We start from the raw sequence: 23,826 nt of genomic DNA on the forward strand, positions 1-23,826 counted from the left end.
AGGCGGAGGGCGACACCTCCGGGTAAAAGTGAGGCGTTGCAGGAGGCGGACTAAGCCCAGGGCGAGCGGCGCGAGAGCAGTCAAGGTTCCTGTCCACCTTGAGGGGGCTAGGATGGCTGAGGAGTCGATGCGCGGTAGAGTCGAATCCGAGGCTGGTTTTGAGGCAGTGAAGCCTGAAGAATCTAAGGTGTCTTCACCGAAGACTGCCGATGTTGTCGCAACGTCATCGAAGGCGGAGGACTACAATAGCAAGTGCGTGTTCTGCCGGATCGCGGCGAAGCAGGAACCCGGCACCGAGCTCCTGTACTGCGAGGTGGGCTGCGTGCGGACCGGGCGTGGGACGGGGCAGGGACGCAGGCCTCGCGCCGTGGCGGACCGTGGTGGGGTCGTGTCAGGCCCCTGGGAGGGAGACCTCGCAGGTGTGGACCGGAGTGGGGCAGGCGGGGTGTCCTGGTGTTAATGACGGATTTGCTTCTCGCGACTGGGGTCTGTCTCCAGCATTATTGTTGCTGTGCCGAGGGGGTGGGGAGCGGAGGGACAATGTAGCGATAAAGCCAGACACTTGGGCTTCTGTCTGCAGGTTCGAGGTATTCGGTAGAAAATAGCATTTGCCGCCTGTTGTTTTTGGAGGGATTCCTCCGCCCACCCCCGCATCCCCACCCCCTTCGCTTCTCGACACTGCTTTTCAATTCTGCACACTCTAATTCTGCTACTGAGGAGAACTGGTAGAAAGGAGATGATGGTAATAGGGAAAAGCTTCGTTGAACTGACAGAAGTTAGGCGGCGGGCGGGGGTGGAGCCGAGGTCAAACTATTTCTTAATGAGCCCCAGATTTCCACTGAAGGGTGAAGTTCGCACAGGCGTTGTCAGTTGGGATGTATGCACTTTTTCAGAGCACTGAGATTTTGCTCAGGTACTTGAAAACAGGTATCTGGAAATCATTTTCATCTGCTGGTTCTACTTGCCTTTAAAGAAACAGCCTTTGGAGAGGATCAGATCCAAAGATTCTGGTTTTTTTTTGGTTGTTGTTGTTAGTAATCATGAATTCATTTGTTAAAAGTGAATTGAATCTGTTCTAACCACATAGTGTTGGAGACAAAGGTAAGAATTTATGGCTGGAGAGACGACTGAAGTGATAGACCTTGAAATCTGTGCTTGAATAGGGGAAGGAGTGAAGACAGGAAGCGGTTGATAGGGAGAGGGGTGAGTACATCAGTTGTCTGTAGAGCAGGCGTCTGATGAACTGAGCCAGAGTCAAGATTTCACCACATAAAAAATTATGCACACTGGGGCGCCTGGGTGGCTCAGTTAAAGGTTAAAGCCTCTGCCTTTGGCTCAGGTCATGATCCCAGCGTCCTGGGATCGAGCCCCCATTGGGCTCTCTGCTCGGCGGGGAGCCTGCTTCTTCCTCTCTCTCTCTTTCTGTGCCTGCCTCTCTGCCTACTTGTGATCTCTCTCTGTCAAATAAAAAAAAAAAAAATTATGCACACTGCAGTACCAATGTTGAGGAAACCTTGTAAATATTAGCTACTAATAATGTAAAAAGTTTTGTCTAAAAATAGTCATGGAGGGGGGCACCTGGGTGGCCCAGTCCTTAAGTGTTTGCCTCTTGCTCCCATCTTGATCCCAGGTTTCTGGGATTGTGTCTTGCTTTGGGCTTCTTGGTCAGCTGGGAGTCTCCTTCCTCCCTCCCCTTCCCCTGGGCTCATGATCCATCTTTCTTTCTTTCTTTCTCTCTTTCAAATAAATAAATTATCTTAGGAAAAAAGTAAATTAATTTTTAAAAATAAAAAAAAAAGAATGGTCACCTGTAGGGGTTGGGATGGTCCAGAGTTCTGTCGTGGTTTTTCCAGGCCAAAGGTCAGGATTTTTTCTCTATGAAGAACATTCTCAGAGTGAACTATGTGAAAAAGCCTGGAACATTTTTTATAGGGGAAATTAGACACATTAAATACTTTTAACTAACTTATACCCTACATAGGTGGCATAGAATGAATATATACAGTAGTCCATATAATACAGAACATAAGCAAGATGCACATGCTTGTACAACATGCCTCAAAAAGTTTCAGATCTTCTTAAAATTGAATCTAAGATGATTTCGTATATAAGAGCTCAAAGATTTATCTTTTCAAAAAGAGAATCTAATCTTTAATTTGTGTATTTTGCATTATATATATAGTCTATTCTTATATTCATTCATATGTGTTTATTGTAAATATTTAAAAACTGTTGGGTTTATATAAAGTAGGGTAGACTTATAATTAAGTCCAGAGGAGAAAATGTGATTTGGAATAATTGGAGTTACCAGCATCATGTGCGTTTAATCCGGGAAGTCTTTCTGGCAAAAGCTAGAGAAGACTCCTCACTCCATAAGCATCTGTATAGTGTATTTGTGCTGTATACTGCAGAGTTGAAACTAAGCTAATACTAGGCCATGCATTCTCAGAGAGGGATAAAAGTTGGTTTTGGGGTGACAATATCTTACTCTTTGTGTGTGAGGCAAAAGTAAACATAGTGGACATAAAGAGTATGTCTGTGGCATTAAAATATCATGAGAGTGGAACCGGGAAAAAGAGTCTTAAGAATGTCTTCCGAGCGGTGACGGTGAAAACATGGTTGAGAAATACCAGGATCGATGTTTATTTTCACCTTGCTTGAGGCCACACAGAGGAAATACTAGTTTAACTTTAATGTCCTCACTCTTCTTTAACCAAAGTTGCCCTCCACTTCAGATGGGGTGGTACTGAAATGTTCTTTCAAATGTTACTTACTTGCTTTAGATATCAGTGGGGTTAGTTGCAGAAAGAAAAACTCGCTATTTAAAGCAGAAATGGATTTAATATAGGGAGTTATTTGCTAAAAAAGTCATTGCAAGGGTTGAAGGAAAAGCCTTCATTCTTGTACCTCCTCCATGAGGTACATGGGTGGCTCAGTCTGTTAAGCATCTGCCTTTGGCTCAGGTTATGATCCCAGGGTCCTGGAATGAAGTACCGAACTGGGCTCCCTGCTCAGTGGGGAGCCTGCTTCTCTCTCTTCCTCTCCCTCTGCCTGCCACTCCACCCGTTTGTGCTCACCCTCTCCGTCAAATAAATAAAAATATATTTTTAATTTAATTTTATTATTTTTTAGAGATAGAGAGGGAGAGCACACACACATGCACATGCCTGTGGGACTTGATCCCAGGACTCTGGGATCATGACCTGAGCTGAAAGCAGATGCTCAACTACTGAACCACCCAGGTGTCCTTAAATAAAAATCTAAAAAAAAATATAAATAAATAAAATAAATGATATCCAGAACAGCACTTGCATGGTGAGGACCCGTTTCCTCTGCCACAGCCAGGAAGTTAGGAGTCAGGTGACTGCCAGTGGAACTTAAACTTCAGGAAGATGTCTCTGTAGATGTGACTCAGAGTTGAGGAAGCAGTGTGACCGCCACTGTTGAGGAATTTGAGGTTGGATTCTGCTTTGTTGTTCAGGCTGTTTCACCTATTGTAGGATGTTTCCCATTTCTGACCTCTGGGCGCTAAATGCTTGCGGCACCTACATATTTCTACTTTGACAAATAACAGGTTCAGAGCTACACTGTACCTCCTGGGTCTGCACTGGTAGGTCATGGCACCAGAAAAGTGGATGTCTCATGTCTGTCTCTTGACTAGCAGTTGAACAGACATTGGAATGGGGGCAGGGGAGAAAGAAAAAACAATCTCGGTATCCTTAGAGCTGACCATGTTTGCCTGGTGGAACTAGCGGAAGCTGCAGAAAGATGGCTTTTTCTCAGGTTACCTTGTCAAAGCACTAAAGTCTGAAGTACATCTAGTTTGCAATTTCTAAATTCCATCTGGGGTTTTAGCTTTTTAAATTTCTGCAGTACTAAAGACACAGAAGTATTTGGAATGGGGGTTGAGTGCCCATCTACCCTTTTTACCATAGTTTGTCATATTTAATAGATGCTAAGCCAAGATGCTTGGATTCAGTGCTGATAATGAAGATGGACTAGCTGTTGTCTAATCCATGCATTCTCAAAAGGGGTAAAAATTGATGTTCTTGGCTTGGGCAGGAGCAGGGGCAAAAAAAAGTTTATTATTTATATATATAAAATGTATGTATAGCACTTAGGATAGAAATACATGTACAATTTGGCTGTGGTATTAAAATATCCAGGGGGAGGGCAGCCATTAGGGGAAAAAAATCTAAAAAGTTTTCTTAGGGGGATGGTAATGAAAAAAGACTGAGAAACACTGTTAAAATCAAACAGTGGCCATGATTCCAATTCTAACAATGTGTTTTGGGGACACCTGGGTCGCTCAGTGGGTTAAGCCTCTGCCTTGGGCTCAGGTCATGATCTCAGGATCCTGGGATCGAGCCCTGCATAGGGCTCCCTCTCTCTCCGCCTGCTGCTCTGCCTACTTGTGATCTCTTTCTCTCTGTCAAATAAATAAATAAAATCTTAAAAAAAAAAAAAGAATGTGTTTTGGAGGACAGACTGAAAGATCTTGGAAAGTAGTAAAAATTATAATGACACCATTTTTTTTTTAAGGAGCAGAGAAGGAAGCAATGGTAGCTTTATTTTTCTATTTAAGCATCTTTTATTTATTAAGCAATCTTTCAAGTTTACTATATGTTATTCACTTGCAGTTCATGGATAACTATGGCATGTTCACACTTGAGAAGCTTGCTTCTGATCTGCATTGAAAGCATAAATAAAAAGTTTTCATTTAGTGAAAAGTTTTCATTTAGTTGTCATTAGGGATGGGTAGTCAAAATTCTATGTTTTAAAGTCATTTGTAATATCTTTTCTTTAGGGGTGCCTGGGTGGTTTACTTGGTTAAGCATCTGCCTTCAGCTCAAGTCATGGTCCCTGGATCCTGAGAGCTGCCCTGCTTGGGCTCCTTGCTCTGAGGAGAAATCTGCTTCTCCTCTCCTTCTGCCCGTCCCCCCCCCAACTCATGTGCTCGCTCTCTCATGCGCTCTAGTTCTGTCTCTCTCAAATAAATATTTTAAAAAAGAAATGTCTTTTCTTTATGTAGTTATGTTATAAAGGTGACAGTTAGGTTTATTCCGTTTGTTTTCAATTCATAGGGATTATTTTGAAGTCCAAAAAAGTATTAAATATTCATGTTTTTAATGTCAGAATTGTACATTTGGAAAAGTCTAGTATCCGTTCTCTTATCATCTTTACCCTGTTCCTCTTCCCTCACAAGAAACTAAAAAATATATTTTTAGTTTATCCTTCCATTGTGAGAATTTGTATGTGTATGTTTATATTTGTACTCCCTTTTCTTATATAAAAGATGGCCTTACCACACTCTCCTGCTCCTTAATTTTTTTTAACTTCAAAGTACATTTCAGAAATGATTTTTAAGTATATAAAGATCTTCATTCCTATATTTTATAGCTACATAGTACTTCATTGTATGTATTTGCTATAATTTATTCAGCTAGTCTCCTAGTTGAATTTTGGACCTTTGGGTTGTTTTCATTTTTTTGCTATTACAAATCATGCTGCATGTATCAAGTAAATCATGTACATGTATCATTTCATATTTTTTGTCATTGTATCATTGGAATAGGAGAAAGTCGGTCTTAAAATGAAGAGTCTAATTAATGGCTAGTTCAGTAGTAGCAACAGGAAAGAGAGTAACATCAGAGGGCCAATTTCAATGTTTCAGAAAGCTTAATGAAAATCTAATTCAATCATTGATTGCATTGGCTGACTAAAATGCATAAGTTTTTCTTCACCTGTTTTGCCTCCACCCAACCTTCCTTCTGGCAGCTACCAGTTTGTTCTTAGTATAATACCCTCTCGTTCCATCTGTGTTGTTACCAATGGCAAGATCTCATCCTTTTTTATGACTGAGTAATATTTCATTGTATATGTACATCGTATCTCCTTTATTCATTCATCTATTGATGGATTCCTAGGTTGCTTTCATGTCTTGGCTATTATAAATAATGCTTCAATAAACATAGGAGTGCATACATCTTTTGGAATTAGTATTTCCATTTTCTTTGGGTAAATAAATACACAGTAGTGGAACCTAGGGATCATATTGTATTTCTGTTTTTAATTTTTGAGGAATCTCCATACTGTTTTCCATAGTGTCTGCACCAGTTTGCATTCCCATCAGCAGTGCCCAGGGGTTCCCTTTTCTCCACATACATGCCAACACATATTTCCTGTCCTTTTAATACTAACATTGGACTGGTGTGAAGTTTCATCTCATTGTGGTTTTCATTTGGATTTCTCTGATGATGAGTGGTGTTGAGCATCTTTTCATGTGTGGTTTAGCCATTGAAAAATTTTTTATATAGGATATTGAATAAGGATATTTAGGGAATATTGATTTTTCTTTTGGAAAAGCTTGAAACTCAAGTGTCAGTAGGTTGAAAGACTCCCTTTTTCATTTCTTTTTTCCTCTCATAACTATGTGGAGTATGTAAATCAGAAAACTAATATAATGGATTGGACACTTAGTGCACTATACAGGAGTTTGTTTTAGCATTTCAAGGGCTTTTTATTTATTTATTTATTATTATTATTATTATTTTTAAAGATTTTATTTATTTAACAGAGGGAGAGATCACAAATAGAGAAGCAGGCAGAGAGAGAGGAGGAAGCAGGCTCCCCGCTGAGTGGAGAGCCCGATGCGGGCTCGATCCCAGGACCCTGAGATCATGACCCGAGCTGAAGGCAGAGGCTTAACCCACTGAGCCACCCAGGCGCCTCTCAAGGGCTTTTTAATGCTATAAACAGAACAAAAAAGTATTTGTGTATAAGTGCTGTAAAAAATGTATAGAAAGGCAACCTCTGGATATATGGATGCTAGATTATTTTCCTGCTTTAATTGTGGAACGTGCCACTTTGGAAAAAATTAAATGTAAAAAAACAATTTATCAAATTTGCTATGTTTCAGATGGGATTGGGAGGGAGATAAACCATAAGTGACTCTTAATCTCACAAAACAAACTGAGGGTTGCTGGGGGGAGGGGGGTTGGTGGGGGTGGGGTTATGGACATTGGGGAGGGTATGTGCTATGGTGAGTGCTGTGAAGTGTGTAAACCTGGCGATTCACAGACCTGTACCCCTGGGGGAAAAAAAATATGTTTATAAAAAATTAAAAAAAAAGAAAGAAAGAAAGAAAAAAAATTTTGCTATGTTTCCGTAGTCAAACCTTTAAAAGTACATATTAAGAAAAACCCTTAGGTAGAGATGGAGAAATATATAAAGAAAGTTTAAAAAACCTTGGGATTGTTGGTAATGAAGTTTTTTTGTTTTGTTTTGCTTTGTTTTAAAGATTTACTTATATGAGGGTGCGCCTGGGTGGCTCAGTGGGTTAAAGCCTCTGCCTTCGGCTCAGGTCATGATCTCGGGGTCCTGGGATCGAGCCCCACATCGGGCTCTCTGCTCAGCGGGGAGCATGCTTCCCCCTCTCTCTCTGCCTACTTGTGATCTCTCTTTCTCTCTGTCAAATAAATAAAATCTTTAAAAAAAAAAGATTTATTTGTATGAGAGAGAAAGCATGAGTGGGAGGGACAGAGGAAGAGGTAGAGAGAATCTCAAGCAGACTTCCCCCTCCTTGCCCCGGGAATGAAATGGACATGGGGCTCGATCTCAGAACCCTGAGATCACGATACTGAGATTACAATCTGAGCAAAACGAGGAGTGGGACACTTAACCCACTGCGCCACCCAGGCACCCCTTTGGTAATGAAGTCTTATTGAAGGTCATTGATAATTGTTTTCCTGAAATTAGCTTTATATAAGTCTTCAACATTGCTTTATATAAGGCTTCAACATTGCTCATTGCTAACTAATGAGCATCTCCTGAAGAATGCTAAAGCATGTCTTTATAAACTTAATGCCCAGCTGGGATTAGTTGTATAACATAAGTACCATTTCCCTATCAAACTGAGATTTATGGTGTGTAAGACATGCCAGAAATTCTTTTTAAAATTAGGAAAATAGGAAATTCTTTTTAAATATTCTTTTTAAAATTCTTTTTAAAAAATTCACTGACAAATGATGTTTTTTCCTTCAGAATGAAGATCTAGTCTGCTTCAAAGATATCAGACCAGCAGCACCTCATCATTATCTTGTGGTGCCAAAGAAGCATCTTGGAAACTGTAGAGAGCTAAAGAAAGATCATATAGAACTGGGTAAGATGAGGACAGTATTTTTCATGGTTATATCATCCTGAATTGGCATGAGTGATAGTAGTGACAGTGACAATAAAAAGAAACAACCTAGCCAGGTGTTAACGAAAGAGGAGCATTATGACTTTGTGAAACTTCTATTATGAAAAATTTTAAATATGTACAAAAATTCAGAAAATAGTTTTATCTCCATGTGGTCATCACCCAAGTACCACTTTTATTAACTTGTGGCCAGTCTTTTTCATCTATTAACCTTCTCCCACAGTGGATTTAAAGTGAATTCTAAACATCATGTTATTTAATCTTTAAAATCTCTAAAAGTTAATGCCTCTTTATGTTTTAAAATGATGGCTTTCCTTGACTCTGAAAATGGAAGGTGCTATCAAAAATGAGACCATATTGGTACCTGTCTTGTAAGTTGCTTATGTAGAGGTACTAACACCAAAGTTTAGTGATGAGATTTAAGCTTCTGATAAGAAGAGAGAAGATTTTAGCTTCTGAAAAGAAGAGTTTGAGTCATATCTCTTAGGATTATCCTATACTTTCCTACTTATGATTTCTGTGACTTACCAGTTATCATTTCCCAAGACATTTCTTAGTTCACTTCATATCTGCTTTCATAGCCTTTGTCTCCAGGGCCTGGGATTAGTTTGGTTAATAATTTAAATAGCTGGGGTGTCTGAGTGGCTCAATGGTTTAAGCCTCTGCATTCAGCTCAGATCATGGTCTCAGGGTCCTGGGATCGAGCCCCGCATCAGGCTCTCTGCTCAGTGAGGAGCCTGCCTCCCCCTCTCTCTCTCTGCCTGCCTCTCTGCCTACTTGTGATCTCTGTCTGTCAAATAAATTAAAAAAAAAATAATTTAAGTAGCTGACAAGATAGATAGATTGGGCCAGATTTTTTGGAGGTGAATAAGAAATTCTTTGATGGAAAACTTTGATGTGTAGTTCATTTAGTATTTAGACTATTGAATTACCAGTTTTTCAAGTGTTTCTTCTCAATATTGCAAAATTTCTTAGTCATCTGTACTTCTATGAGTACATTTCATATTTATTCCAGCAGATAAAGGCCAATATTTTTGCAATATTTAGTATCAAGCAGCAGCTACCATGCCTTAAGTATTTCCTTTTTAATTTTTTTAAGGAGGGAGAAATATGTTTGTGCTTGGTTTTCTTTTTCTAGCATTCTACTTTACTGAAAGTTTTTATAACTGTTGCAAATAAAATGTTAACCAATTTTGAAGCAGCATGGTGGGTATTTGGGATTTCATTATACTGTTCTTTCCGATCTTGTTTGTATTTTAATATTTCTGTAATAAGCTTAAAGTTTCTTGCAATTAGTATTTATATACAATCTGTGAAGTTTGCAAAATAATAAGAATGTGGAAGAGCTCAATAACACCATCAAGCATTGTGATTATAATTGATATTTTTAGAACTCCACCCAACTATAAAATCCACATTTTGTTAAGAGCACATGTTCACCAAGATAGCCTATATTCTAGGCAATAAAGTAAGTCTAAATACATTTCAAATTATTGAAACCTTGTAACATATGTTCTCTGATGACAATGGAAATAAAGTAGAAAAATAATAAAACCTGTAAATGTACTAAATATTTTTAAATTAACACACTTTTTAATAATTTCCAAATAAATTTCCAAATGAATATAGACAACAATATAGAATTGAGAGCAAAAATACAACATATCAAGATTTGTGTAATGTAGCCAAAGCAATACCTATGGGGAAATTTATAGCTGTGTATGTTTATGTTAGAAGAGGATGTTTAAAACCAATGACCTACATTTCTACTTTAGGATGCTAGAAATAGGCAAGTGAATCAGACCAAAATAAGTATAAAGAAAGAAATAATAGAGTAGATAATGGTGAGATACAAAGGAGACAGTTTTGCTTCATGTATTTTGAATCTGATTTTAAGTGAATCCATAATTACGATTGTCATGTCTTCTCAGTGAATTGATCCTTTTTTTTTTATCATTGTAAAATATCTCTCTTTACCTCTAGAAATACTTTTCGAGTCTATTTTGTAGGACATGAATTTAACTACTATAACTTTCTTGTTACTTGCTGTCCACATCGGGTATCTTTTTCTATACTTTCAACCAAAGTGAATATTAATATTTAAAGACTTGAAGATATCAATATAATTGTATCTTACTTATTTGTTATTATTTTTTAAATGTAGTGCGAAAATCTCTGGTGTTTAATTGAATTGTTTAATTCATAATCCTTTAACGTAACTATTGATGCAGTTTGATTTAGGTGTTTTATCTTGCCATTTGTTTTCTGTTTGTCCCATTTTTTGTTGTTATTGCTCTGTTTCTTTCCTGCCTTCTTGTGGTTGATCAAATATATTTTTTGTTATTCTACTTTAATTTATTTCTTGCCTTTTTGTGTATGCCTCTTCAAATTTTTTAAATGGTTGCTCTAGAGATATTAAAATACTAGTGTAATTATCATAGCCTCATTAGGATTCACATTGTATCAATTCATGAAAAATGTGATAAACTTTGGTATACTTTGTGTTATTGTTGTCATATATATTATATCTACATACTTTATAATATCTTGGTATTGTTAAAATTATTGCATTAAGCAGTCCTATGTCTTTTTTAAAATTTTTATTTATTTTTTTTAAAGATTTCATTTATTTATTTGACAAGAGAGAAAGAGAGACAGTGAGTGAGGGAATACAAGCAGGGGTAGTGGGAGAAGGAGAATCAGGCTTCCTGCTGAGCAAGGAGCCCTATGCGGGGCTCCATACCAGGACCCTAGGATCACAACATGAGCTGAAGCCAGATGCTTAATGACTGAGCCACCCAGGCGCCCCAGTCATATGTCTTTTAAAGAAATTAAGAGGGCGCCTGGGTGGCTCAGTGGGTTAAGCCTCTGCCTTCAGCTCAGGTCTTGATCTCAGGGTCCTGGGATTGAGTCCCACATCAGGCTCTCTGCTCAGCAGGGCGCCTGCTTCTCCCCCATCTCTCTCTGCCTGCCTCTCTGCCTACTTGTGATCCCTCTATGTAAAATAAATAAATAAAATCTTAAAAAAAATTAAGAGAAAATATTTCTTCCATGTCTGGGATCTTGGGAATATTTTAAAAGAAAACAAGATACAGTCTTGCTTGAAGTAATGAGTTGTGTTTTTTTTTTTTTTTTTAAGACCATATGGTACTGACTTTGTCATGGAAGTCTGTCATCTTCATTGCTCAAGCCTGATTTAGAGACCTAAACATTTGCAACAATTTTATGAACTTCTTTTATAACAACCATCGTCTATAGATTCTCTCATTTCTTCCCCCTTACAAATACTTGGTTACACCATTTGGAAACAAAAGAGATCTCAAGTTTGGCATTGTGCTTAGGAGATTGCAGGTTACCAAATTTTTTTCTCATCTGGAAACGCATTCCTATTCGAAGGCCATAAAGCACCAAGATAATAAAGATGCTAAGGCAGATAGAGTTCAGAAGCCACAACAAATATATGAACATTTAGCTAGTCAGAGGTAGGCTGACATAAAGGACTATCATATCCTTAATTTGGGCTGAAAGACAAATTCAGTTTTCCTGTCTGCCTTTTTGATTTAAACATGTTTTTGTTTCTTACTTGGTCTCCTTATGATTAGAATTAGACCTCCATAGGATCAGACGTCCTAAGTAGTCACTTGTTAGTACTCTTCAGCAGCTGTTCAAAGTCAGCCTGCACACCGTACTTTGTGATAGCTTCAATCTTCATGTCAGTGTTGATGAGCAAACTTCTCAGTAACTTAGAACTATTAAACAGGTCTTTAAATGTTTACCCACTGAACATGACTTTTGATTAGAAAACTTAAAATTAATTACAATTTAGTAATGTCTTCTATGGTGTAATGTTTCTTTCATGTTTTTTAGTTGAGAGCATGGTGACTGTTGGAAAAACTATTCTTGAAAGGAATAATTTCACTGACTTCAAAAATGCGAGGTATGTATACTTCCACATAGAAACCAATATATGTAGTTGGTTTTCTGAAATGTTGTTCCCTCCTGGAAAATGGGGGGGTGGCTTAAGTACAGTTTTCTTGAAAGTGAGCATACATTGTTCATTGGTAGTATAAATTTAATAAATAAAACTTCTTCCTCTCATGTCTCAGCATCTAATAATCACCACTTGGAGTTTGGGCAGACAAGTCTATTTAAGCAGTGGGTAGGTAACATAGTTACAAGTCCACCTTTCTTTGTTGGGTATGTCTATTTGTATAAAAATTGTATGTAAATTGAATTTCTTTCTTTAGAAAATATTTTATTTTATGTGATTGAAAAATATTATACTTCTAGTGTGAAATTAACTTGAATTAGTTGCCTGCTGAGCTGATCTCTGGCATTCACCAAAATTTGAGCAAAAAGCATATAATGTTCAATGTGGCAGTTATTTTACTTAATCTAAGTAGTGTGTTTTCTTTTTTAAAAGACTTTGGACTTTGTCCTGTGTGACCAGTGGTTAGATTTCGGTTAGATTTACTTCTAACATCTGACCTGGAATTTATTTTTATTTTTATTTTTATTTTTATTTTTTGACCTGGAATTTAAAGAGACCTGAGCTCTAACGCTTTCCATGCTACTTGTTGTGTACTGGGCTCATACTGGCTATGATACTTGAGGCATTTATGCTCTCCAAGATAATACCTGTTCTGCCTACATACAGATTCAAATAAGATTGTGTGCGTGAAAATCCTCTGAAAACTATGAAGCACTATTCAAGTGTAAGGGACAGATGGTATTTGAGACCCTTTGGCCAAAAGCAATATATTCCCTTCCCAGTCAGAGGAGTGTTTAGTAGAAGAATGAACATTGGACCAAGAGTCTCAGTCCTTGCTCTATTACTGCCTGACTTTGTGACCTTGAGAAGTCTCCTACTTTTTGGATCTTGGCTTTCCCATCTTTGAAATGAAAGGGTTGAATGAACCTTGAATTGCTTCTAGCTTTTAGGTTACTTGATTCTACATTACCTGACTCCTGTTTCCCAGAAGGAAAACTCAGCCTCTTTTTCCTATAGTGGGGGAAGCTTTTCAATATGTGTTGTGTTTCTGACTCTCCATTATCAGTCCTGTATTGCTGCAATAGACCACATCTCCTATGCCCTCTTACACTCCCTTTCACTGTAGTCTTTTTTTTTTTTTTAATTGAGACTCACTTACAGTTTGAGGGGGCAAATATTTCCAGGCTTTTGGCTTGAATTATTGTTACATGTGTGCTTTGCTCCGCTCAGAATTTCTTTTTTTTTTTTTTAAACATTTTATTTATTTATTTGACAGACAGAGATCACAAGTAGGCAGAGAGGCAGGCAGCGAGAGAGAGAGGAGGAAGCAGGCTCTCCACGGAGCAGAGAGCCCGATGCGGGGCTCGATCCCAGGACCCTGGGATCATGACCTGAGCCGAAGGCAGAGGCTTTAACCCACTGAGCCACCCAGGCGCCCCTCCACTCAGAATTTCTAAATGGATTTATAAAATTGTAAACTGATTTTTAAGATATAGAATCATATTTTAAAAATTCCTTAGTAGAAATTTGTTAGTAGTCAAAGGAATTCTCTTATAAATGTTTTTATAAAGCAGATGATTATGAATAACTATCATTTACTTATTTTCAGTATTAAGCACGAAATATGAGTGATGATAATGTTTTTTTAAGAATGATATAAATAATCTCACTACTGGAAGGTGGGTTGATGAGGAAATGACTACTTTATTAAAGGAGAAGGCACACCATCTACTGGCTATGTCTTGGAATAAAGAAACCCTTCTACTTGAGTGTCATGTAATCTTTTTTTTAAAGAAAAAGGTGGAATTTATGCCAAACATAGTACACAGCAAACAACTTTATGCCTCAGCTATACAGTCTAAAAGTTAAAGATCTCAGAAGTGCCCTGTAACTTTTTTAAAAAGATTCATTGCAGAGCCAAATCTTAGGAGAATTAAAGGTTAAAATTAATAAGGACTGAGATGATAAAACATAATGCCAACATAGAATTATTAAAGGATTTACTGAGACGTTATATGCTCTTAAGCCCTTCCTTGATGAAGAGTTTGTTACTGTGAACTTCAGCACAGAAAGACAAGGAAGTGTGTAAATACTGAGAAGGATATAAAGCAGTAAAAGTGATGATTGAGTGGCAATCTGTCTACCCTAGGTAACCTATTTTGAATATCTTTAATATTTATGTGTTTTAGCAGGAAAAAATAGCTTTAAACTATTGTAGAACTGACTAGTGAACTCTCTTACCTTTCTGTTTTAGAATGGGTTTCCACATGCCGCCGTTTTGTTCCATCTCCCACTTGCACCTTCATGTGCTGGCACCTGTTGATCAACTTGGCTTCTTATCAAAATTGGTTTATAGAGTGAATTCCTATTGGTTTATCACAGTAAGTGTTATTATTTAGTAGCAGTATATAAAAATATTTACAATAGTTGTCCTTTTGGTGTAGTTCTTCTTTTCTTGGCAACAGTAGGCACTTAACAGCTTTCGTAGGTTTGATCCTCTCCTTTAATGTCCTGCTTGCACCTACCCAAAGTAGTATTTTTAATATAAGGGATTTTCGAAGTTATCAGATCTGTAGGAAGAGAAGTTACAGTAAAGTCTTTCCATTGCAAGCAGAGGATATGATATAGAAGAGCCGGGGCATTAGCAGTTCAGAACCCAGAGTCCAATCTGCATTGAAATTGTGGCTCCATCAGTTACTTGAGGACCCATTTGCAAGTTACTTAAATGTTTTCAGACCCAAGTTCTTTATCTATTACCTGCCTATAAAGAATACTGCCCAGCTATAGGGTGGATAAGAGGATTGATAAAATAATTTTTATTAAAGCAGTTAAAACTGTACCTTGCAAATAGTAAGTACTAGTAAATATCACCTGTTGCCTCTGTTATCATCACCAACATTATTGTAGAAATTGAATTTCTGTAATTTTCTAGTTTAGAAAAGGGCTTCCCTGGTAGCATCAACTGTCAGATCTGAGGTTGAAGCCATTGAACCTAAAAAATTGCAGAATTCTGCTTTGCTAGGGCAAAAGTAGAATCGAATTCAAGCTGATTACAGGCCTGTTCCCTGACAGTGAAGCCTTAGTTATTAAGTGACTGTCCTTCCAGAGCCACTTGACTAATAATTTACCAGTAACTATGTATCCGTGATGGTAAGGAGACCGTAGTTGCTACATTTAAGTAATCACTGAATTACAAATTGAATAATTGCTGTTAGTGCATATTATTATTATTATAGTCATGGTACCCAAGAAATTAAAAAGCATGATTTCTAGAAACTTCATGTTTCAAACTTTTATCCCTCTTTTCAACTTGTCCAGATGATTTTATTTAATTTAAAAATAATTTAAGATATTTATGTGTGTGTGTGTGTGTGTGTGTGTGTGTGTGTGTGTCCGAAATAAAAATTAATAGACTATTCGATAGGGCAGTTGGTGTAGTTTCTTTAAAAATTCAGTGTGATTAAAAAAGGGATTTTTTTCCTTATTTGTATTTCTAAGTTTCTATGTGCTCCATGCTTTTATAATAAAGTAACTAAAAATACATTTTTTGTAATGTTTTTAACTATATTTCCTTGCATGACTTTTTAGCTAGAAAAAAACGAATGAACAAAGTTGTAAGATCTGTTATTGGTTCATTCTGTGGATCTGAAATCTCCTTAGATTTGTCAGCATATATTATGAGACTTTGAAAAAAATCAAGATAAAGACATTAAGATTTATTTTAAAATCTCTTTTATAATGTTTCAGATATATAAGATGTTTGAGAAAAGTATTTGAAATAATGATAACTAACAGACTTTGGTTTACTTTTTAATTTTTTAAATATATTTTATTTTTTTTAGAGCACTTTTAGGCTCACATCCAGATTGACTGGAAATGTACAGAGAGTTCCCATATACTCTCTGTCCCCCAAATACTCACAGTCTCCCACTATAGACATCCTACACCACAGTGATATATTTGTTATAATCCATGAAATTATAGTTACACATCATTTTTACCCAAAGTTCATGATTTACACTAGGGTTTATTCTTGGTGTTCTGTATTTTATGGGTTTGGACAAATGTGTAGTAACATGTATCCAACATTATGGTATAATAAAATTCTCTGTACTTTACCTGTTCATTTCTCCTTCTCCCTTAATTGCTGGTAACCCCGATCTCTTTAGTGCCTTCATAATTTTGCCTTTTCCAGAATGACATATGGTTGGAACAATACAGTATTTAGCCTTTTCAGATAGGCTACTTTCACTTAATAGTATGTATGTAAGATTCCTCCACATCTAGTTTACTTTGTAAAATGTTAGTATTATATTTATTTTCCTTTTCTTATTGAAGCTTTTTAACAAAGAGGATAAAAATCTGTGTGTGTATATACAATGTGGAATGCCTTTACTGTAGTTTATAAAACTACTGAGAAATTTTTTATAAGATATATTTGGGAACAGTGTATGTAATATCCAGCTCTTCTGCTGTGACTTTTTATAATATGGGTGCCAGTAGAATTATTTCATGTAGGTTATAATAACCAGAATTTAAAAATATGTTGTTTTCTTCAAAATTATAGGCTGACTGTTTGATTGAAAAACTAAGAATATGAAAATGTCAACAGTGGAAGATTTTCCTAATCTTGGCTCAACATAAACTAATATTTTCATTCTTTTGAAGTCTAATTACAATTGTAAGGTTCATTGGGTTTTATGAGAGGCTATTACTGGCTAGCCTTAAATCTTTTCTGAATGTCTGTTTCCTGAGATATGTGATACAATTCCATGGATACTTTGTCATTGACGTCTTTATTTTAATGGTTACTTGTTTAAGGTATAAAATACTATAGATAAAATCCCATTAAAACAAATCCTGTTAATTAGGAAGGGCTATTTTTTCAAAAAGTTTAAATATTTTCATTTCTCAGTAGTCTATTATAATAGTGATTTATTTATGAAGAATAAACTGGTATGGAAAGTACTTTATTGGAGCCTTTATTACTATGAAGGGGAGACAGAAATTAACTATTTCTTTACATACAAAATTTCAAAATGAAAAGTGCCATACTACATAGTGACTTATGTTCTTGTTGATAGAAAGAATCGTCTTGTGTCACTTTTTAATCAGATTTCAGATGCTGGTTTTCACTTCTTGAAGCCTAACATTTTTGTGATAAATTGTTCCTGAAAGCTATAAAATAAACATAAATTCTAATGGTGGATTTATAAGAACAATTTGGCTATCCAAGAGAATTCACTGTAATGGCATTTTACCTGCAAGAACATAAATGGGGAAGAAACATAAAACGGTTATCATAATATATTTACAAACTCGTGGAAATTATTGTTTTATGATTTATTGTACCAAAGGAAAAGTAGAATTAAAAAGTTTTAGTCCTGGCTTTTATCATGAAGAAATCCTGATTTGAAAGTAGAAACAGATAAGCTTGGATGAGAAAATTTAATAGCTCAATGTTAGCATTACTGATACATCATTTTGTGAGACATATTTCTTTAAGGATTGTGCTGATCTACATTAATAGTGAATGTGAATAAAGAGTAAGGTACTGGGGCACCTGGGTGGCTCAGTCGTTAAGTGTCTGCCTTCAGCTCAGGTCAGGATCCCAGGGTGCTGGGATCGAGCCCCACATCAGGCTCCCTGCTGGGCAAAAGCCTGCTTCTCCCTCTCCCACTCCCCCTGCTTGCATTCCCTCTCTCTGTGTGTCTCTCTCTGTCAAATAAATAAAATATTTAAGAAAAAAAAAAAGTAAGATACTGAAAGCTGATCCTACATTGTGTCAATGTATGGTGCCAATGCAATGTAACACCATGTGCATGAATATAGAGGAACACAAGGATTGAAGTATTGATGTTAGAAGTAGGCTGGGATGATTAGGTTTTGTTATTTTTGGCACGATATTAAACATAGTTTTAAGTAATGAAATACTTATTACAATGTTTAATTAAACATCTGGAGTATTTAGTTAAAACATCTGAAATAAATATTCATCCATTTATCCATTTAACAAACATTTGCTGAATATTTTACATGCAATGATCAGGAAATATAGGTGAGAAAGGCTAGTCTGCCTTCTCATGCTAATACAAGGGTCAGACAAAACCAGTGATTACAGCTTAGTGTGTTAGCTGCTGTAATGTTCACAGAAGAGACTGTTCACAAAAGGACACAATTTTGAGAGCAGGTGGCAGTGGGACTGAGTATTTAAGACTCAGTGTTTGTCAGGTAGACAGTGGAAGTTTAGGCCAAGAGACCCACATGTACTGTTCCTGAGTTCTGCTTTCATTATTATTTACTTTACAATTGAAATGAATGTTCACTGGGTGCCTGGGTGGCTCAGTGGGTTAAGCGTTTGCCTTCAGCTCAGGTCATGATCTCGGGGTCCTGGGATCGAGCCCCCCATTGGGCTCTCTGCTCAGTAGGGAGCCTGCTTCCTCCTCTCTCTCTGCCTGCCTCTCTGCCTACTTGTGATCTCCCTCTCTCTCTCTCTGTTAAATAAATAAATAAAGTCTTTAAAAAAAAAAAAAAGAAAGAAATGAATATTCACATTCAGTTTTAGTCACTGGAAGTGGAAGTAGGGGTTTGGAGCTCTCAAAATTAGATTTCCAGGCTCTTCAGCACTGCTTTGTCAAGTAGCTCACTGACCCACCTACACAGATTAGCACTTCCAAGTTTGTAGAAATCAGCTCAGATATGACCAGCTTTGGAAAAGGAATTTTCCATATGTACAACATGTTGTACTATGTGAACTTGAAATGATATAACTGATACTATTATGATAATAACATGGAGGTATGTAAGGAATTCTCAAATGTTTTATGGACTTACTCAAATATATGATTAGCCAATTGATTTAATTTATATAGGTTTATACTCTGTCATAGTTAAGTTTTCCTTCTTTGTTGGAAAACCCTTGATCCTCACGTTCTTAGAAGCTTTTCTCATTTACTTGTAAAGATTAATAAATTACAATTAAAATTCACTCAGCTTTTTCAGTAGTTAAAGAGTATTTGGTAACTTAGTAGCTACCTAAAACATTAGCTCAACACAAAACCAGTTTATAACTTATCTTTAAAATGTTTAAAGTAGGGGTGCCTGGGTGGCTCAGTGGGTTAAAGCCTCTGCCTTCGGCTCAGGTCATGATCCCAGGGTCCTGGGATCGAGCCCCACATCGGGCTCTCTGCTCAGCAGGGAGCCTGCTTCCTTCTCTCTCTGCCTACTTGTAATCTCTGTCTGTCAAATAAATAAAATCTTTAAAAAAAATAAAATGTTTAAAGTACTATCTAGAGCATTATTTTTGCATGTTATGATATTATTTGTAACTGCAGAATTGTAAAGTGATTGGTAAGTTGTGTGCTTATTTAGCTGAAAGAAAGCTAAATAAATATGGAAAAAATACTGTGTCAAGTTTTGACTCTCTGGACTTTGTGTATGTGTGCGTGTGAGAGAGAGATAGACTTTATTTTTTAGAGCAGTTCTGGTTCACAGAAAAAATGAACAGACAGTACAGAGATTTCCCCTATAGCCTCTCTGATTATTAACATTCCCCAGAAGAGTGGTACATTTGTTGCAGTTGATAAACCTCCACCTCCACTGAAACATCATAATTACCCAAAGTCTAGAGTTTATCTTAGGGCTTACTCTTGGTGTGGCACATTCTATGAGTTTGGGCAAATATATAATGACATGTATCTATCACTATAGTATCGTGCAGAGTATTTTCACTGCCCTAAAATCCCTCTGTGCTCTGTCTTTTCATCCCTAGTCCACCAATCCCTGGCACGCAGTGATCTTTTTACTGTCTGTGTAGTTTTGCCTTTCCCAGAATATCATAAAATTGGAATCACACAGTATGTAGCTTTTTCAGATGGGTTTCTTTCATTTAGTGATATTCATTTAAGTTTTCTCTGTCTTTTCATGGTGTGATAGCTCATCTCTTTTTAGTGCTAAATAATATTCTGTTGTCTATATATATATTACAGTTTATCCATTCACCTACTGAAAGATACCTTGATTGCTTCCATGTTTTGCCAACTATGAATAAAGCTGCTTTAAACACCCATTTGCAAGTTTTTGTGTGGACATAAATTTTCAGTGCCTTCAGTAATTCCAACATGCAGCCAAGTTTAAGAATCTGTGCCCTGTAGGATTGAGTAAAACTCCTCCAATGGCCCAGTTAAAGTAGTTTTCAGGAAGATGTCTTTTATGGGACTTGAGACCATTTATTTTATATGTAATAATTTTTCCTCTCATGAGAAGCAAGTAAGATCAAGAGATGGTGATTACTGGGAATTGCGCTTAAATAAGGATCAGTGGGTCCCTTCCTAGAAGGTAAGTTGCACACTTACTTTGGGACTGTTAATACTTACATATTGCCAAGAGCCTTCCTTTGTTTAGAAATCATGTTTGCTATTTACATTTTAGGAAGGAAAGAAGAAAGGGAGAGAAAGAAAGTGGGAAGCAGGGAAGGAGGAAGGACAAAGACCTGGCTCAAATGTGGCAAATGCACTGTGAACTTACATCACTTCTGATTCACAAGTTCTGCCCAAGAGAAGTAATAAATGGGGTTCCATTAAAAAATGTGCAAAGCCATGTAAGCTACAAAGCTGAAGCCTGGAACAGAGTGGATGATATACAGGTCTTCCTTGGCCTCGTATTTGGAGTGGAATAAAAGTAGAGTGAAACATTTTTTGGTATCTTATGATCTCAATCTCATTGCCATCAAAAGAATTCAATTAAGTCCCCACCCAAGGAGAGAAGTCATCCCTAATTTTGGTAGGCCCTAGGTTAGGCTCAGTTTCTATTTCAGTCAGTTGCTAAGATATGGTAAGAGTTGTTCTTTAGCCTAGCTCAATCAGGCTGCCATCTTATATCTGTCTGGAAATGTATGGCTTTTGATTATTTGAATTGTGGCAGCATTAGAGCTTAAGGATGGCCAGGACACAAGGCTGAATTTCCAGCCCATTTTCCTTCACATTTTTTCTATGCACAGAACCTACTTCACAGGTAGCAAATTAGTAGGTCTAGTTTACAACTAAGATTTCAGGTTTGTTTGGGAGAATTTTTTGATCAGAGGACAAGCTCTACTTTTCTCTACTTCTGCAGATCTTGAGTCGTATTTAAATCAACTGCAGCTGCTTAATTTTGAACTGGTACCTTGTCCCAATTTATTCAAGTTTGTTTCCCGAGAGCACCCAGTGTTTGTCCTCTCTTCTTTTCTTCCTCGATTATCTTCATTTAGATTGAGGATACTGGAGACCCTTCTGGCATTTCATGAAATTAGAACTCAAGTCAAGAATACTTCACCATAGGGGCACCTGGGTGGCTCAGTGAGTTAAAGCCTCTGCCTTTGGCTCAGATCATGATCCCAGGGTCCTGGGATCGAGCCCCGCATAGAGCTCTCTGCTCAGCAGGGACCCTGCTTCCTCCTCTATCTCTGCCTGCCTCTCTGCCTACTTGTGATCTCTGTCAAATAAATAAATAAATAAAATCTTTAAAAAAAAATACTTCACCATAGTCCCTGTAGTTGTTATATAACTCATTCCAACAAAATTTTATTCTCTAAACTGTCCAAAAACCTCTTGTTTTTTACTTATTGGAAAAATTTTCTAGTCTTAGGACACTTGGGTGGCTCAGTTGGTTAAGCATCTGCCTTCGGCTTAGGTCATGATCCCAGGATCCTGGGACTGAGTCCACACTGGTTTCCTTGCTCAGTGGGGAGCCTGCTTCTCCTTCTGCCTGCTGCTCCCCCTGCTTGTGTGCTCTCTCTCTGACAAAATCTTTAAAAAAAAATCTTCTAGTCTTAATACATATGCAGAGAAGTTTCCTACCCCTCACTGGTGCACAAATGTCTATGGTTCTCTGTGATACCCGACCCATTGACAAATGTTAGATGCTCAGCCTGAGACAGAGGTACAGACAGTTTTAACATTACACATGACTTCTACTGTTGGGACCTCTTAACTCTCTTCTCATTTCCTTTCTTCACTGACTCTGCCCTAATAGTCTCAACAGTATAGGGGCCTCTTATAACCAGAACTCAAGATTTTCCTTATTTTGGATCCTAACTATCTAGGAATGATTCTAGTTTTCAGTCATCATCAGGCTAGACCAGAGACTCAAAAGCTTGCAAAATAGTAATCTCACAGAAGGAGCAAAGTTTCTACGAAGTCTGCCGTGGTAGCTGAAGCATGGATGCAGCTTTGGATCAGTTCCCAAAAGACGGACTATGAACTTTCTTGCTCCTTCCAGTAAATTAAAAAAACAAAAACAATTGCCAGTCTCTAGATCTTAGTTTAAACATCAAGGCCATACCTTTTGCGGTCCTTAAGGACTTTAGTAAGCTCAAGAACATGATGTGTAAGTAAGCTCTGGTGTGACTTCTTCAAATTTTAATTGATCTCACAAGTAGTTCCACACTAATCCTAATGGCCCAGCCTGTGCAGGGTTAATTTCTACTTCCCTGGATCATGTATCCAATGGTTTGAGATTCTTGGTGTATGTGATCTGCTCATTTCTAGAGTGGAAATTAGTAGGGATTTAGTCATGAACCTTAGCTTTAAGGAAATAAAGGAAGTTCATGGGAAAAATCAGTGAACCTTGAATTTGTCCGGGTTCTCCTAGGCTGTGTATTCTTATTTGCTGTCTCTGCACAGCATCCTATTAATCCAGGCATGAAAATCAGCATCTCTATGATAGCCCCTAAAAAATTGCCCGATTAAAATTTAATGTTTGGTAATTCTAACAAACTTTGGGGATGGGGCGTATCAAGCACTGCACATCATTCCCCTAATATTTCATTGGGTTTTCTGTCCCACCTTGACCTCTCCTGTCATACTTTTATCCCTTTTCTGAACCTTAGGGCCAAGAAAAATCTGTACTCCTCAGAGACTCATTTTATTGTTTATCTTAAGTGGACTTATCAAGAGTTTTCCTAACAAAGACAGATTGCTTGTTAAGAGAAATTTTCATACTTATATTTTTTAGGGAGAAGTCTCCTTTAATTCCATCTATTGGTCCCATACAATGTGCCAGGTGTTCTATTAAACACTTTCTGTACATTATTCTACTTAATCCTAACAATCCCTCGAGGGAGACAGTATTACGCCATTTTAGATAAAACTGCTGTTAAAGGAACCTAAGAAATTTGCTTAAGAGCATATAGATCGTAAATAGTGGGACTGAGATTTGAACCTAAGATGGATATCACAGCTTATGTTCTTAATCACCACTATGAAGTACGGAGTATGTTCCCAGCACGTGGTGCTTGTAATATATAGTACTCTTGTACTTTGTGCAATATTATGATGGGATGCAAAAGAAACTGCTCTCAATAAGGCAAAAGCAATAATGCATATACATAGGCTATGAAAATTTTAAAAATTTACGGTATGCTACTTATTTTATGTGCTTTGAAACCCGTGCCAGTGTGAATATTTAGAAGCAATCTCCATCAGTTTTATTTTTTTAAAGATTTTATTTATTTGATAGAGAGAGCAAGAGAGGGCACACAAAAGGGTGGAGTGGAAGGGGGAGAAGCAGGCTTCCCGCAAGCAGGAGCACAATGTGGGCTCGACTGCAGAACCCTGGGATCATGACCTGACCCCAAGGCAGAGGCTTAAGGACCAAG

The 23,826-nt window shown here is 37.3% G+C and overlaps 1 protein-coding gene across 2 annotated transcripts; it reads left to right on the forward strand.

Moving 5' to 3' along the window:
* HINT3 (histidine triad nucleotide binding protein 3) lies at positions 1–17,964 on the forward strand. 2 transcript variants are annotated; one of them, XR_004383245.1, is made up of 6 exons: positions 1–313; positions 8,044–8,161; positions 12,068–12,137; positions 14,446–14,572; positions 16,759–17,742; positions 17,951–17,964. XR_004383245.1 is itself a non-coding variant. In XM_032862470.1 (5 exons), the coding sequence occupies exons 1-5, from the start codon at positions 113–115 to the stop codon at positions 16,789–16,791; spliced, it is 549 nt and encodes a 182-aa protein (XP_032718361.1). In that variant the 5' UTR covers positions 1–112; the 3' UTR covers positions 16,792–17,748. The 2 variants fall into 2 exon arrangements, 1 of the variants encoding a protein (XP_032718361.1); XM_032862470.1 differs by lacking the exon at positions 17,951–17,964 and having other exon boundaries at positions 16,759–17,748.
* The last annotated feature ends 5,862 nt before the right edge of the window (positions 17,965–23,826 follow it).

The sequence above is a fragment of the Lontra canadensis genome, unplaced genomic scaffold, assembly GCF_010015895.1.
Source record: "Lontra canadensis isolate GAN:19392208 unplaced genomic scaffold, GSC_riverotter_1.0 scaffold23, whole genome shotgun sequence".
In the NCBI taxonomy this organism is placed as follows: domain Eukaryota; kingdom Metazoa; phylum Chordata; class Mammalia; order Carnivora; family Mustelidae; genus Lontra; species Lontra canadensis.

Coding starts and splice junctions, on each gene's coding strand:
- HINT3 (XM_032862470.1), top strand. CDS start 113: ATGGCTGAGGAGTCGATGCGCGGTAGAGTCGAATCCGAGGCTGGTTTT. Junction 12,138..14,445: donor ACTGACTTCAAAAATGCGAG/GTATGTATACTT, acceptor TTTCTGTTTTAG/AATGGGTTTCCACATGCCGC. Junction 14,573..16,758: donor ATTCCTATTGGTTTATCACA/GTAAGTGTTATT, acceptor TCAAAATTATAG/GCTGACTGTTTGATTGAAAA.